This window comes from Rhinatrema bivittatum, chromosome 2, assembly GCF_901001135.1.
Source record: "Rhinatrema bivittatum chromosome 2, aRhiBiv1.1, whole genome shotgun sequence".
NCBI classification, from domain to species: Eukaryota; Metazoa; Chordata; class Amphibia; order Gymnophiona; family Rhinatrematidae; genus Rhinatrema; species Rhinatrema bivittatum.
This window is the reverse complement of record NC_042616.1, coordinates 32,428,910-32,446,509: the sequence shown is the minus strand read 5'-3', so window position 1 is coordinate 32,446,509 and position 17,600 is coordinate 32,428,910. Positions and strand designations below refer to the sequence as shown.

The following is a 17,600-nucleotide window of genomic DNA, read 5'->3' as shown; positions in this document are numbered from 1 at the left end:
TTACAAACCCAGCCCTGGATGGCTGCCCCTCCCGGCATGGATGGAGCTGGTTGGCAGCTGTGACTGTAGCCGGAGCCTCAGCAGCTTTTTGCCAGTCCCAAGATGGCGCCTGCACGAGACCCTGAGACAAGAGATCTGAGACCACGGGACCTCCGCTCTGTTTCTCTCAGTGTTGCCAACCTCGCTTATTTACCGCGAGATTGGGCTTCTTTTTGGCGGTTTTTTTTCCGATTCGCTAGTTGCTTTTAATTGGGCTATTTTTTCTGCCAGTCGCGTTTTTTTGGGCTTGTTGGGCGGGACTTGTACTCTGATGTTACAGTGATTGGCTGCGGCTGCTGCTGCTGCTGCGATGAAGCCTGTCCATAGCAGGCGCACCCTATCCCTATATTGCAGCAGTAAGCCAATCAGAGCAGGAGCTGCAAGCCTTGTTGATGCACACGTCAGGAGCACATTTTGTGGGCAGACCCAGCCAGCACCGCATCGCACGTGGGCGGAACGGGAAGGCCAGCAGCGCAGCATTGGAGAGCAACAGCAAAGGAATCCAGAGTGTGCAGCTACAGCCAAGTATCAGGAGGGAAGGAGTTAGTATGTTGGGAGGGGGAATGAGTATGTGGGGGCTAGAGATGTGCTTGGAGGGGGTGGGGAGGGGGGGGAATGAGAGTGTGGGGGGAGGCCAGAGATGTGCTGGGAGGGGGGAATGAGAGTGAGTGTGGGGGGGGGCCAGAGATGTGTGTGGGGGGGGGCAGAGATGTGCTGGGAGGGGGGAATGAGTGTGTGTGTGGGGGGGGCCAGAGATGTGCTGGGAGGGGGGAATGAGTGTGTGTGGGGGGGGCCAGAGATGTGCTGGGAGGGGGGTGGGGAGAGGGGTATGAGTATGTGAGGGCATTAACTACTATAAAAGAAATAAAATGTTTCAATCTCACGTGTTTTGGGCTTTTTTTGGGCTTGTTTTTCTGGAAAAAAGTGCTTGTTCTTTCATGAAAACCTGGCAACACTGACTGTGACTGAAACCGGAGGCTCAGAAGCTTTTTGTCAGTCACAAGATGGCACCTGCATGGGATCCTGAGACCACAGGGCTTCCTGTCTCTTTCTCTGCCCAGATCCCTCCCTCCTAACCCGGAACATTTCTTGCAGCTTCTCCGCAAGCCTCAGCCCTTGAGAGAGAAGCAGAGCCTGAAGAAAGAGAGAGAGAAGGGAGAGAGCCTGCAGCTTCCTCCCCCCCAGGAGAGCAGGAGAGAGCATGGCCGAGGCAGAGCCTGCACAGGTAAGGCTGGCAGAGGAGAACAGGCAGAGGCAACTTATTACTCCCGGAAGGAAATATTCTTTGTCCTTAACACAGCAGTTTTGCAAAATGATCTGCTGGGCTACTCAAGCTCCGCCGACAGAGGAAATAAAGGCGCAGGAAATCAAACAAAAGGAATGAAGCAGAGCAGCGGAAACCGGCACAGGCCGGAGCTCAGCAGGGGCTTTTTTTTTTTTAAGGTACCCCTGTGTGTGAGAGTCTGGATCAAGTGTAGATAGATTTGATAAGGTCCATTTTTATCTGCTGACTATACCTGGTTATCCAGTTAACTTTGCTCCTCCCTAGAACATCCCTGCCTTATGTGGTTAAATTCTAGAATTTACCCAGATCAATGTCTGACTATGCTGGGTTGTTTTTTTCAATTTAGATGGATTACGTTTAAGTTATCTGCCTAAATGGCTTTCGAACATGGACCTCAGTGTGTTTGGAGAACACCGTATGACATAGATTAAGGGAATAATTGGCAGCTTTCATTATAGATGAAATCAGATTGTGAAAAATCAGTGAATGCTGTTAATTGTCCCCTTGATGTCATACTGTGGTTCTCAAAACTGATGAGATCGCTGACCCACTTACAAAATTGTCTAATAACTCTTTGAGTGAAAGAGTTTTACCATCAGATACTGAAGCAAGTAGCCATACCTCCTAAAATAAAAATATAGTCACAAGCTGATCAAAGAGTTAGCTGATTAAAAGCCAATTTCATTTTAATACATGTTAACAAAAGTATTTGGAGCGGCATTTTTAAAAGGGTTGCAGGATTTCTTGGATGAATATGATGGTCTTGACCAATTGCAGTTGGGTTTTAGGCCAAAAAATTCCACTGAGCTTCAGATGAGATCAAGACTTAGATATTCTCTGGATGAGTTTTGACTCTGCCACTGATTGCATTCGGGTGCTGCTTATCTCACGAGTGGCTGAAACTGTATCTCAGGTACGCTTCTGGCATGGCTCACCAAGTATTTGATGAATGCTACAAGTAAACAATGGACCACAATCCTCCTGGTACCGTTAAAGTCCAGGGTACCATATGGATCATCGTTATTTAATATATATTTAAAACCTGTCAGGCTTAGGGCTTCATTATCAGATGGTATCCAATTTTTTTCACAATTCTGATGAGGTTAATACTTGAGCGCAGTGAAAAGTTGGTTTAACGCATAACAAATTAATACTTAATATAGCCAAAATGGAAATTATCTGACTCGGCAGATTGCCATCTTCCTTTTTCTCATCTACGTTTATGCTTGAAAGAATTTCTATCCAAACGAGTGCCCACAGCGATATACAACAATACAAATTTCAAATATATAATAATAATAAATAACAAAATGCATAGGTAACAATTATATCCTGTAGAAAATAAACAAACAATGTGCATACTGATATCCAAGCATCAAACTAAAAAAAATGAAGATAAGACCAAATCTAAAAATCAGCAATGCAAATAACTCGTGAAAATGCTTGCGTGAACAAGATCCTTTTCCCTGCCGTCCTGAATTCACAATTATCAGCCCCAATTGAAGTTCCATAGTTTGGATTCTGTTTTTTTGTTTTTGTTTTTTTTCAATTTAAGATTTATTGAATGTTGTCACAATACAAATGAGCAATATAACATATCTTACATTCAATACCTTGTTTTTGATTTAGAACAAATACCCCTCCCTTCCAGCCCCCAACTTGAAAACGTTCCCCATATCCCCCATTTACCTTCACACATGCCTGAGGTGCATGGTAAAGACTTCTCGCCCGGTGAAGAAAAAAGGTCAAAGTCCAAGTTCTCCATTAGTTTGAAAAGGAATGACCAGTGTACCCTATCAAACGCTTTTTCAATGTCGAGGGAAAGCAGTAAGGAAGGAACATGCTCTCTATGGACCCATCATAATAAATCGATAATCTTGCGGATGTTATCAGCCGCCATTCGGCCCGGTATAAAACCAACCTGGTCAGTATGTACTAATTCTGGTGTGACCTGATTCAAGCGTTCAGCCAATATCCTTGCCAAGATCTTAAGGTCCAAATTAATTAGCGAGATTGGACGATAAGAACCACACAGGGTTAGGTCACGGCCAGGTTTCACAAGGACTGAAATGCCCGCCACGTTTGCGGCCTCCGTGATAAAGCCCCCATCCCGTATATAATTGAAATACTCAGAGGAGCTACCAAGATATGGGAAAATTTCTTATAATATGCTCTGGAATAGCCATCTAGGCCTGGTGATTTGCGCCTGATTTCAGGGATTTTAAAACCTGTAACACCTCCGGTGCACTAACTGGTCTATCTAAGAGGAGCTTTTGTTCATTGGAAAGTTAGGGCAGAGAAACTCTAGATAAATATTCATCAATAGCCACACCCTCATAGTCAAGTCCTTTTCATATAAGGAAGCATAGAACTGAGAGAAGCACTGCCTAATTTCCTTAGATGAGGTAAGAATTTCCTGATGGGAATTTTTAATTTTAGCTATGGAACACTGCCCACGAATGACCCTTAATCTCCTAGCTAGGTACTGCCCGGCCTTATTGCCCCACTCAAAGTAGGTCTGTTTATTAATGTGCATTTGGTGGACAATAAAGTCATCTTCCGTGCTTGGAACTCAGATCTCGCTAGTGTCAATTGCCTTTGTATAATAGAAGACTGGGACTGCATATGCCTGTGAGGAAGGTCTGCAATTTTGTGAATCAGAGAGCACTGGTGCTTTTCCTTCTCACGCTTACAAAAAGCGGCGCTTGAGATAAATAGACCCCACATCACTGCTTTGGGGCATTCCCAGATAGTGCCAATCGAGGTAGATTCCATTGTATTAAAATGGAAACATTCTAACATTTGTTCTTGAAGGCGTGCACATCTTTCAGTAATGATTCATTCAGGCGCCAGAATTTACTGCCAGGATCTACATCCTGGAAAAAAATATCGATCCAGACCGGAGCATGATCTGACCATGTAATGTTACCTATGTCAGTAGCATGCACCCTGTTCTGCAGCAACTTATCCACCAAGAAATAATCTATGCGAGAATAGGAGTTATGTGGAGAGGAATAGAACATATAGTTACGTGACTTAGGATGTCTTTGCCTCCATATATCCACCAAGCTCCACTGCTTCATTATAGTAGAGAGCATGTTCCTTCCCCCATGAGGAGACTTGGGTGTCGGGGATGACAAATCAAGATGTGGGCATCGAATAAAATTAAAATCCCCCCCAACCAACAAGAGCCCTTCAGCGTGAGTCAATAGGATTTCCCCAAGAGAATGCAGAAAAGACAAATGGTTTCGATTATGTGCATAAAGTTTAACAAATGTAAATCTCAGTTTTAGCAGTAAAAAAACTGCCATGCAGGTCTGCCAGTTGAAATAGAATGTCAAAAAACAAGTTGACCGGATATCGAAATGCCTCTCCTTGTATATTTCTCCCCACAAGTGCTCGCAGCAAGATATTGATAAGGAAAACTCTTCGTAAATAGTAACTTCTCATGCCTTGTTCTCAGATGGGCCTCCTGTAATAAAGCAATGGAGGCTCTCTGAGAAGATAGCCCTTGGTAAAGCGCTGGGTATTCAGGCCTTTAACGTTAATAGACGATGCGAATAGCCATTTAGAAAAGTAAAAAGGTGACCACTCCAATGAGCCCACTAGCGTAATTGGGGTACCATACAAAAGATCCGCATTTCCTGTCTTGTATATTCCATGAATAGTTTGGCTGAAAAAAACATTCACCCGGTTCTATAACCCTCCCCCTCGACCCCACTCTCAACAATAGGATCTACCAGAAACCTCATGTAGATCTCCCCTGCCAGGGTAAGCAGTGACAGTCAAAGGAAGAATGAAGGCCCATCCACACTCCCTGTAAAGGGGCATGAACATAAGTCATTAAAAGAAACATCACTATGAAAATAAGATAAGAATGAGTACAGCATAAGCACCCTTATGGACAGTAACTCAAAACACCAAGCAACATAATCAAGTAATATAAACTTGTCATGTCCGGAAGAAAAGGAGATGTAATTAGGAGTAGAGAAAACTTCGCCCAGTCTAGTGTGGCGCAGGACTGCTCCATCAACCCTGGGCCGAGAGCGCAGAGCGGGATTCCTCCGAATGCCTTCACAGCCTGCTGCCATCTTGGAAAGGCGTTGGTCTGGATCGCAGAGTTAGCTGGCTTCGGTGTTGCGAATTTCACTGGCAGATTAGCCTTTGTAAAGACATCAACAGCCTCAGTTAAGGTCTTAATGCCATTCAGTACACATTGCAGACCAAAAGGGAAAGTCCACCGATATGGAATGTTTTCAGCTCTCAATGCCTCTGTTACCTCTTTTAGCTCAAGGCGCTTGCGAAAGGTTACCAGTGCCAAATCATTAAAATATTGCAATGGCGTAACCCTCCCAGCGCCGCTCTGCTGTCCTCCTTGCTGCCTCATAGATTCGAGACTTAAGCAGGTAACTATGTAGGCAGATGATTATATCTCGAGCCCGGTTAGGAAGCTTAGGGCACGATGCCTGATGAGCACGCTCAAAGATAATTCCTTGTGGTGAATATTCCAATGGCTCTGTGTCCTCCGTAGTATTAGCCCAGGAGGGACTCACCGATCTTCACCGCCACCTCCCTGGCGCTCGAAAATTCCGGCAGCTCAGGAACCCCTCTAATATGCAAATTACACTGCCTAGAGCGGTTCTCTAGGTCTTCCAGCTTTTCTAGCAAAGAATCCTGTTCCGTTTATAGATTTTTCTGTTGTTCTGCTAAGCGTATTCAAGGAGTCGCTCTGGCCATCTGTGCGGGTCTCGAAATCATCCACGCAGCCTCCCAAGGACGCCATGTCTTCCCGCACTTCCGCGCTGGACGCCAAAAAATCGATCTTCTGCTGCGTCATATCAGGGCAGAGCTCCATAAAACAACCACGCATTTCATCTCTTGTGGGTAGCTCGGGAGACCCCGGCCCGTTGCCAGAGGAGCCCTTGCTCTGTTACCAGCTCCTTGCTGCCAAGACTTGCTTCGGCCTGGGCGCCATCTTCGCCCTCATCCTTGTTGCTATGTTTTGTAAAGGAAAATTGCTTTAAATCCGCTGTTTTTCGCTTTGCTGCCATCTGCGATGGGTGATGAGGCAGTATAGCCACTTGAATGCTCCAGAGGCACACAAATGGTTGATATAGGCGATGGATTCAGTGAATGAGGGGCAGGAGCTCTGTAGTTAAGCTTCCTTCTCCAACGATAACGTCACTAACCTCTCCTTGGGTTCTGTTTTATTATCTGATAAATTAATCCCTGTAAAATATCCTGGGTCCCAGCTCCAAGTCCTCCTGGCCTGGACTCGTCTCCCACAGAGAGAGTTTGTGCGTTGGAAGCTGCTGAGTTTGATTGGCTGATTCAGCTTTTTCCTGTGGGTAATTTTTTCATTCCCTTCCTTGCAGGGCGCATCTCCCAGCCCCTGCAGTTTGCCGTTTGGTCTGGAATACAGTACTTTGTGGTACCTAAAAGCACATTCTTTAAGCTTTTTTATCAGAAAACCACGTTCAGAGAGTAGATTGCGACAATCCTATCTAAGGAGTCCCTATAAACTGCTTGGTCTCTGCTAGCGCAAGGGGAACAAGCCTCCCATTTTTAAAACAATTTCTAAATGATTGGATATTGTAATTCAGATCTTCAGAGGGATACCTGTGCTATCCTTTAAGTCTCATCCTCAGATTGGTTAGTCTGTAATGTGCAACCCGCCTCTTGACATTTTTGGATATTGTAAATGCATTTTTCATTTTTAATAACTACGGTAAGTACATTTCACATGACTGCTCTACTCTTCTTCATTCTGACTCCTACATTATTTTTCAGTAGGGGGCTGGGGGGAGGGGAGTTTGTGGATGTTTGCCCTGCTCCCACCTGCCAGTTTCCCTGAAGTCAATAGTCCAGACTTGGGCTGTCTGATTTCCCAAATTATACCATTTATTTCTTTAGGAGACAGACCAATCATGAAAAGAGATTTGGGATTCAAGGGCAGTCATTGGCCTTTATCAAAGATATTTTTGCACATGCTTTATCTATGGAAATGGGATTTTTAGTAACTGTTCAACCTACATGAGGGTAAAATTGCACGTGTAGTGCCACCAGGTCTGCCATTTTACCCACAGTTGGAAGAGACGTTCCTGGGGCTAGGGATGGAGTGGCATTTCAAAATGTGAGTATACTTTTGAACTTTCAAATGTGTGGATTTTAAAATCATTCATTCAAATGATTTTAAAACCCCTATGCGCCCCAGAGCTGGGAGATACATGCGAGACTCGGCCTGGCGCACACTACGCGGATTTTAAAACCTACGCAGGTACGCGCATCTCCCCTGCCTTGTGCACAAATCACAGATAACAAAAAGGGGAGGAGCTTGGGTGGGTCGAGGTTGTGGCATGAAGTCTGCACATAAGTATTGACGTGCACAAACGCACGCCGAGGTACACTACCACGTAACTGTACTTCTGCTATGGATGACATGCAAGTTATAAAATAACAAAATCTAAGCTAGTCCAAATTATCCATATCAACTGAGAAGCAGGTTGTTAATACAAACAAAAAGCACACTTTGAAATGTCTGTATGTCAATGCCAGAAGTCTAAGAATTAAAATGGGAGAGTTAGAATGTATAGCAGCAAATGATGAGATTGACATAATTGGCATCACAGAGACTTGGTGGAATGAGGATAACCAATGGGTTATATCAGGGTACAAATTATATCGCAATGATAGGGAGGATCAATTTGGTGGGGGTGTGGCACTTTATGTCTGGGAGGGTATCAAGTCCAACAGGATAAAGATCATACAAGAGACTAAATGCTCAATAGAATCTATGTGGGTAGAAATCCCATGTGTATTGGGTAAGAGTATAGTGATAGGGGTATACTGCCGTCCACCTGGCCAAAATGATGAGATGAACGATGAAATGCTAAGAGAAATCAAAGAAGCTAACCAATTTGGCAGTGCAGTAATAATGAGAGATTTCAATTACCCCAATATTGACTGGGTAAATGTAATATCAGGACAAGCTAGATACGTAAAGTTCCTGAATGGATAAATGACTACTTCATGGAATAATTAGTTCAGGAATCGACGAGAGAGGGAGCTATTTTAATCTAATTTTTAGTGGACTGCAGGATTTGATGAGAACGGTAACGGTTGTGGGGCCACTTGGCAATAGTGATCATAACATGATCAAATTGTATCTAATGACTGGAAGGGGGAACATAAGAACATGCCATACTGGGTCAGACCAAGGGTCCATCAAGCCCAGCATCCTGTCTCCAACAGTGGCCAATCCAGGCCATAAATCCTGGCAAGTACCCAAAAACTAAGTCTATCCCATGCTACTGATGCTAGTAATAGCAGTGGCTATTTTCTAAGTCAACTTAATTAATAGCAGGTAATGGACTTCTCCTCCAAGAACTTATCCAATCCTTTTTTAAGGATATATGTAAATCTGTAAATCTATATCTCTAACACTAAATTTTCAAAAGGGAAACTTTGATAAAAATGAAAAGTGCAGCAACAAAGGTTAAACCAGTACAACAGGCTTGGACATTGTTTAAAAATTCCATCTTAGAAGGACAGGCCAGATGTATTCCATGCATTAAGAAAGGTGGAAGGAAAGCAAAACCATACCGGCATGGTTAAAAGGTGAGGTGAAAGAGGTTATTTTAGCCAAAAAAAATCCTTTAAAAATTGGAAGAAGGATCCATCTGAAGAAAACAGGAAAAAGGATAAGCATTGTCAAGTTAAGTGTAAAACACTGATAAGACAGGTGAAGAGAGAAATTGAAATGAAGTTGGTGGTAAAGGCAAAAACTCATAATAAAAACGTTTTAAAATATATCTGAAATAGGAAACCTGCAAGAGAGTCGATTGGACCATTAGATGACCGAGGGGTTAAAGGGGCTCTTAGGGAAGATAAGGCCATTGCAGAAAGACTAAATGAATTCTTTGCCTCCGTGTTTACTAATGAGGATGTTGGGGAGATACCAGTTCCGGAGATGGTTTTCAGGGGTGATGAGTCAGACGAACTGAACGAAATCACTGTGAACCTGGAAGATGTAGTAGGCCAGATTGACAAACTAAAGAGTAACAAATCACCTGGACCAGAAGGTATACATCCCAGGATTCTGAAGGAACTAAAAGATAAAATTTCAGACCTATTTAGTTAAAATTTGTAACCTATCATTAAAATCATTCATTGTACCTGAAGACTGGAGGGTGGTCAATATATAACCCCCAATATTTAAAAAGGACTCCAGGGGTGCTCCAGGAAACTGACTGAGTCTGACTTCAGTGCAGGGGAAAATAGTGGAAGCTATTCTAAATATCATAATCACAGAACATAGAGAATTACATGGTTTAATGGAACAAAGTTTGCATGAATTTACCCAAGGAAAGTCTTGCCTCATAGATCTGCTTCATTTTTTTTGAAGGGGTTAATAAACATGTGGATAAAGGTGAACCAGTAGATGGAGTGTATTTGGATTTTCAGAAGAAGTTTGATAAAGACCCTCAAAAGAGGCTTTTAAGGAAACTAAAAAGTTATGAGATAGGAGGCGATGTCCTTTCGTGGGTTACAAATTGGTTACAAGACAGGAAACAGAGTAGGATTAAATGGTCAATTTTCTCAATGGAAAAGGGTAAACAGTGAAGAGCCTCAGGGATCTGTACTTGGACCCATGCTTTTCAATATATTTATAAATGATCTGGAAAGGAATATGATGAGTGAGGTTATCAAATTTGCAGATGATACACAATTATTCAGAGTAGTTAAATCACAAGCGGATTATGATAAATTGCAGGAGGACCTTGCAAGATTGGAAGATCAGACATCCAAATGGCAGATGAAATTTAATGTGGACAAGTGCAAGGTGATGCATATAGGGAAAAATAACCCATGCTGTAGTTACACAATGTCAGGCTCCATATTAGGAGCTACCACCCAGGAAAAAGATCTAGGCATCATTGTGGATAATGCATTGAAATCGTTGGCTCAGTGTGCTGCAGCAGTCAAAAAAGCAAACAGAATGTTAGGAATTATTAGGAAGGGAATGGTAAAACAGAAAATGTCATAATGCCTCTGTATCACTCCATGGTGAGACCGCACCTTGAGTACTGCCTACAATTCTGATCGCTGCATCTCAAAAAAGATATAGTTGCGATGGAGAAGGTACAGAGAAGGGCGACCAAAATGATAAAGGGGATGGTACAGCTCCCCTATGAGGAAAGACTAAAGAGATTAGGACTTTTCAGCTTGGAGAAGAGACGGCTGAGGGGGGATATGATAGAGGTGTTTAAAATCATGAGAGGTCTAGAAAGGGTAGATGTGAATAGGTTATTTACACTTTGGATAATAGAAGGACTAGGGTGCATTCCATGAAGTTAGCAAGTAGCACATTTAAAACTAATTGGAGAGAATTCTTTTTTATTCAACACACAATTAAGCTCTGGAATTTGTTGCCAGAGGATGTGGTTAGTGCAGTTAATGTAGCTGGGTGTAAAAAAGGTTTGGATAAGTTCTTGGAGAAGTCCATTAACGGCTATTAATCAAGTTGACTTAGGAAATAGTCACTGCTATTTTTGACATTAAAGCCAGGTACATGTATCTGGATTGGCCACTGTTGGAAACAGGATGCTTGGCTCGATGGACCCTTTGGTCTGACCCAGTATGGAAAATTATATTCTTATGTAAATAAGTAGATTACAGGAGTCCAAACATCTTTTCCTGGAGAGAAGATCCTGCCAGACAAACCTGACTGAGTTCTTTAATGAGTTGAGAAAAGTGATGGATCAAGGAGGTGCAGTGGATGTTGCTTCCGTCTGGACTTCAGTAAGGCTTTTGACATTATTAAACAGAGAAGACCAGTAAATAAACTGGACAGATGGGAGAAGGGCTGAAAGCCGGTAGACATGGAAATCTGGTTGAGCAGCAGAACTCGAGAGAGTCGGGTTGATGAAGACCATTCTGATGAACATTGTGGATGTGTTCCATAGACACAGTCTGTATGTGTTTCACTGCCACCCTGTATCCTGTTGTATGTATTGTTTAGCTTAGATTCTCTGCAGGTCATGTAACCTTTGCTCTGATAGGTCATTAGATCTTCAATGCGATTGTTCTGAATGGACATTTCCTGTTTTGCATTTCCTAAATCAAGAGTGTTTCTCCCTTCCCCATTGGTCCCCTGAACCCCAAAGCATCCTGGGACAGTTTGATCCTCAGGAGTGAGTCCTGCACTTTGATAAAGGCTCTTCCAAGCTTGCAGCACTTTCTGTTTTCTTTTGTCACAAACCCTGAGGAAAGTGTTGCTTTTTACCCGTTTCATTAGAAATTCAGGTAAATAACTCAGAAAAACTCGTCTCAGTTGCGACAATTCCAAAGAATCTGTGCAGTTGCTCTTGACTCCATTTCCTCCCAGATTTAATCCAATAACCATCCGGTCTTACCGCCACTTTAAAAGGTGCAGAGCAATCTAAAACAGCTACCAAAAATGAGTGAGGTGGCTGCCTGATTATCTGAGTACCTGGAGCTCTGTGGACTTGCTGGACAGAAAGCAGCCACCAGCGATCTGTCAGCACCAAACCAGTTGATTTCTTGAGCGTTGTAGCCTGCTGGTACCAACTTATCTGCTCCATGTCCTGCAGTGAAGGCAAAGACGTGATCAGTGGGGCTCTCGGCTACATCCAATTCATTCTCAGAGTATTTATTGATGATACTGCAGTCGGACTTGAACGATACGTCTGCTTGTCTGCAGAAGATATAACAGGGTAGGGCTAGAGAGACAAGGATGGCAAAGATTACTTTAACAAACAGAATGGTTAAGGGTTTGGCAGCTCTTTCCGTGCATTAAAGTGTAAAGCCTTGCATTTGGCACACAAAATCAATTAGCCAGTTAGCAACTAGGCAAGCAAGAACTGGCAACTGTCAAGCAGGAAAGAGACCTGGGAGTAATCATCTCAGACGAACTGAACATAGAAAATCCTTTTTAGTATCTGCAAACTTTAGAGGCAGCGCGTCAGGAGTTTGTGCTGCTGTGCCTGAGGCTGAGTGGGTGCTGAGCAGGTCCCTCTTCCTGTTCCAGGTCCCTGTAACCTTTGAGGACGTCGCTGTCTATTTCTCCGAGGACGAGTGGGAGATGTTGGAAGAATGGCAGAAGGAGCTTTACAAGGAGACCATGCAGGAGAATTATGAAACTCTGGCATCGCTGGGTAAAGATGATTTTATTGTTCCATTATGAGAAGTTGTGCACTGAAATGTTTTGAATGCCTTTAGTATAAGATAACTAGAAACCTAGCTGGATGTTCTCTTCCCAGCCTTTCATCCCTGTCTCCTGTGTGCCACCTGTCGCTCACTATGCCCTCTCCCTCTTCTTTCTCTGGCTCCCTCTATCCCCATGCTCTCATCTTTCTATTCCTTCCTGTGCCCTCTGTCTCTTTCTCCTTTTTCCTCCCTGATAACCTCCTCTTTCACTCTCCTTCCTCCCGTGTCCCCCTTTCTTCTCCCTCCTTCATGCCTCATTTGTCTCTTCCTTCTCTTCCCTGCCCCTCCTCTCGCTCCCTCCTTACGTCCATGCCACTTGTTTCTCTCCCCTGTGTCCTCCTCCTTACCTCCCTGCACCCTCTCTGTCTCAACTCTGTTTCTATCCGTTCTCCCCTCCTCTCTGCCTGTCCCTCTCTCCTCCAGAGAGCTGCTGCTTACAGTTATGAACTCCTAGCTGAAGAAAATCACTACAGCCACTGGGAAAAGTCGCCAGGACAATGTTCTTATGAAGTGGCGTCAGGGTAACTGGGAAAGTTTGAGCTCTGGCCGTCCTAAGATGGATGTGGGTTGTCAAGTGAGGAGACGGGGGGGAACACACACTTTTTTGCTTTCTCTGACAGACTCACATTCTCGCGCGCTCGCTGACGCAGACGTATACACAGCCTAACTTTCCATCCTATTTGTGGCACTGCATTTGTGTGCATAAGTGAGCGTGTGGAGTGCGAGCTGAACAGTCCTTAACATACCAAGTAGTTCTGTCCCAAAAGTGCGCACACATGCTTCAGTACGCAGGAATATTTCCAATGAGTGCAGGGGTGAGTCAAAACAGATGAATCATCTACAGGCACAGAAACCGTGTGACAGTCTGAATAGCGCTCTCGGTTGAAGCTCCTTACAGCTGTGTTGCTTTAACCGTCTGTACAGCAACTTTGTATTTTTGACCACGTCTGCTAAGAGCTGTCTGTTAACTACATTGGTGAAGATCGGCTTTTGATCTCCTGCTCTGTCCTTCCCGATGCAGCCACTGCGAAACAACGGCCATGCCAGGAGACTAACAGTGAATTACATCATCGTTTTCAAATACAAGATATGTCTGCCTGATAATTATTTTGAGTGAATAAACATCCTTTCTACACTACCACGGTTTCAGTGTCTGTAGATGATTCATCTATTTTGATACACCCCTGCATTAATTGGAATTTTTCCATTGGTGTATCTTGCTCTCCATTTGTCTGGTGGTTTGAATATTTCCAATGCAATGAAAGCACTTAATTTCTCTACATATTTATAAACAAATGCGTGTATATTTTAGGTGCAGAAAAAAATATATGTAAACAGAATAACTCCAATTTAAATATGGAGGCAGGTAAAACACTTACTTGCGCACGTATTTGAAATCACCGTTTCACTGATACCTCTGCCAGTTCACCCAGATCTTCCCGCCCAAAAACAGCAGAGTTGCTTACCTGTAACAGGTGTTCTCCTAGGACAGCAGGATGTTGGTCCTCACACATGGGTGACATCATCAGATGGAGCCCGGCACAGAAAACGTTTTGGCAAAGTTTCTGGAACTTTGACAGTCCCGCTGAGGATGCCTGGCATGCCACTACACATGCGTCCACGCGGGGTCTCCCTTCAGTCTTATAACATAGAATTCGCGAAAAAAATAAAATACCAACCCCCCCCCCCCCCCCAAAAAAAAACCCAATTCCGTGGTGTGGCGGGTAGTATCGTGAGGACTAACGTCCTGCTGTCCTAAGAGAACACCTGTTACAGGTAAGCAACCCTGCTTTCTCCCAGAACAAGCAGGATGGTTGTCCTCACACATGGGTGAATACGTAGCTACAGGCTGCTTCCAAACAACAAACAAGACCGACGGGCATCCAAACAGGTGCCAACGGGCACAACAACCTCGGTGCTGTCAGTCGCAGCGGGAGACAGCCTGAACCCGAAGAAAGGGCCCAAGGTAGGGAGAGTTGGTTTTCATGGCTGATAGATTATGGAGGACCGACTGACCGAAACTGCTGTCACGTCGGCCATCTTTGTCCAGACAGTATTGAGAGGCGAAGGTGTGGAGGGAACTCTTAAGTCGCCGCCCTACAGATCTCATCCACAGGTACCACATGCAAGTGAGCCACTGAAGCTGACATGGCTCGTACAGAAGGAGCCTTGACATGGCCCTCAAGTTGCAGTCCCCGCTTGCGCATAGCAGAATGAAATACAATCTGCCAGCCAGTTTGACAAGGTCTGCTTGGACACTGCAACTTCCAATCTGTTCCTATCAAAGGAGACAAAGAGTTGCGTGGACTGGCGATGGGCCGCCGTCCGGTCCAGGTAGAAGGCTAGGGCTCTCTTACAATCTAGGGTGTGCAGGACTCGTTCACCTGGAAAAAAGGTGAGCAGGACAATAGACTGATTGAGATGGAACTCCGTGACCACCTTTGGTTGGAACTTAAGGTGGTTTTGCGCACGCGTCCTATCATGAAAATATTTTGATTAAGGTGGGTATGACATCAAAGCCTGAAGTTTGCTGACCCTGCATGCTGAGGTGACCGCAACTAGGAAGATGACCTTCCAGGATAGGTACTTCAGGTTGCAAGATCTCAGGGGCTCAAACGGTGCCCTCATGAGATGGGTCAAAACTACACTGAGGTCTCAGGATCCCACTGGGGATCAGATCGAAGGCTTGAGCTGAAGTAAGCCCCGTATGAAATGCCCCATGAGAGCTTGGCTTGAGATGGACAAGCCATCCAATCCCACCAGTGATATGCTCCAGTGGCACTGAGGTGAACTCTTAGGGAGATGGTCTTCAAGCCAGCCTCAGACAGGTGCAACAGGTAGTCCAGAAGTCTCGGGTGGAGCAGGAGAACGGATCCAAACTGTTTCCCTCACACCAGATCGAGAACCTCTTCCACCTAAGATTGTAAGACTTCCTAGTTGAAGGCTTCCTGGACTCCACCAGGACCCGAGACAAGCTCTCTGAGAGACCCAGGGCATGCAGGGTCATCCGGTCAACATCCATGCCGTGAAGGACAAGGCCTGGAGTTTGGGATGGCGCAGCCTGCCCTGATCCTATGTGATCAGGTCCAGAGCAGTTCTCAGACGGATCGGAGCCCGTGAGGATAGATCCTGCAGAAGCGAGAACCAGATCTGCTGTGGCCAATAAGGCGCGATCTGGATCATGATTCCTCAGTCCTGCTAAAGTTTCAGGAGAATCCTTGACACTAGTGGAAGCGGAGGATATGCATATAGGAGGCCGGTGCCCCAATGATGAGCAAAGGCATCTGAAACTGGCCAGCCCACCATCCGTCCTGACTAGGGAACAGAAGCGATCCACCTTCCTGTTGCACAGGAAAGCAAACAGATATATATCTGGGGTTCCCCAAAGGCGGAAGAATTGATCCACCTCCTCCTGTTTCAAGGACCATTTGTGGGGGCGGAAGGCCCAACTCATAGCATCCGCCGTTACATTTTTGGCCCCTGGCAGGTATATGGTTCGCAGGAGAATGCCTTGCGAGAGAACCCAGGACCAGGTTTGTACCGGCTGCTGGCAGAGGAGGAATTAACCCATTTCCCCCCCCCCCCCCCCCCCCGCTTGTTCAGATACCACATCGCCACTTGGTTGTCGGTTTGCACCAGAACTACCTTGTGTAGAGTCATTCATCTGGGATGTGGTTATCTGAAAGAACTATATGCGATGGGGGGTGAAGCGCTGCTGTGCACAGAGCAGTAGAGAGACCTTGAGGTGATAGTGTCTAACGATCTAAAGATGGCGAAGCAATGTGATAAGGCGATAATTAAAGCTAGAAGAATGCTGGGCTGCATAGATAGAGGAATATCTAGTAAGAAAAAGGAAGTGATAACCCCCTTGTACAGGTCCTTGGTGAGGCCTCACCTGGAGTATTGTGTTCAATTCTAGAGACCGTATCTCAAAAAGGACAAAGACAGGATGGAGGCAGTCCAGAGAAGGGCGACCAGGAAGGTGGGGGGGTGTCTCCATGAAATGACTTATGAGGAGAGGCTGAAGAATCTAAATATGTACACCCTGGAGGAGAGGAGGAGCAGAGGAGATATGATACAGACCTTCAGATACTTGAAAGGTTTTAATGATGCACGATCAACAAGAAACCTTTTCCGCTGGAAAGAAACCAATAGAACTAGGGGGTCACAAAATGATACTCCAGGGAGGATGACTCAGAACTAATGTCAGGAAATATTTCTTCACGGAGAGGGTGGTGGATGCCTGGAATGCCCTTCCAGAGAAGATGGTGAAGACAAAAATGGTGAAAGATTTCAAAAGGGCATGGGATAAACACTGTGGGGTAGATTTTCAAACCGCGCGATTTGGCGTACTTTTGCTGGCGCATCAGGCGCCAGCAAAAGTACGCTGGATTTTAGTAGATACGCGCGGAGCTGCGCGTATCCGCTAAAATCCGGGATCGGCGCGCGCAAGGCTATCGATTCTCTATAGCCGGCGTGCGCCGAGCCGCGCAGCCTACCTCCGTTCCCTCCCCTCACCTTCCCCTCCCTTCCCCTACCTAACCCACCCACCCGGCCCTGTCTAAACCCCCCCCCCCTTACCTTTGTCGGGGGATTTACGCCTCCCAGAGGGAGGCTTAAATCCCCGCGCGCCGGGACGCGACCTGGGGCGGGTCCGGAGGGCGCGGCCACGCCCCCGGACCGCCCCGGGCTGTAACCACGCCCCCGGGCCCGCTCCCGACACGCCCCGAAAACGCCGCGCGGATCGGGCCCGCGCCCCGACACGCCCCCCTCAGAAAACCCCGGGACTTACGCGAGTCCCGGGGCTCTGCGCGCGCCGGTGGGCCTATGTAAAATAGGCCCACCGGCGCGCAGGGCCCTGCTCGCCTAAATCCGCCCGGATTTAGGCGGATTTAGGCGAGCAGGGCTCTTAAAATCCGCCCCTGTGGATCCATAAAGGCAAAGGGGAGGGAAATGTATTAAGAGGCATGGGGTTAACTTGCTGGTGTGGCGGATACTACCTTGACAAATAAGCCTTCATACTGTTGATGCAACTCCATCATTGTTC

At 45.6% G+C, this 17,600-nt stretch overlaps 1 protein-coding gene across 5 annotated transcripts in view; it reads left to right on the top strand.

The window, feature by feature from the left end:
- The first annotated feature begins 464 nt into the window (after positions 1-464).
- LOC115083763 (gastrula zinc finger protein XlCGF52.1-like) overlaps positions 465-17,600 on the top strand; it is a 35,169-nt gene continuing 18,033 nt past the window's right edge. For 2 of the 5 annotated variants that reach the window (XM_029587774.1, XM_029587771.1), the window contains exons 1-3: positions 465-564; positions 1,135-1,264; positions 12,375-12,501. In XM_029587774.1, coding sequence (XP_029443634.1) covers positions 1,241-1,264; positions 12,375-12,501 — 151 coding nt within the window. In that variant the 5' untranslated portion in view covers positions 465-564; positions 1,135-1,240. Of the gene's footprint in view, positions 582-917; positions 1,265-12,371; positions 12,502-17,600 lie in introns of those variants that run through there. The other 3 variants (XM_029587773.1, XM_029587772.1, XM_029587775.1) reach the window with 3 other exon arrangements.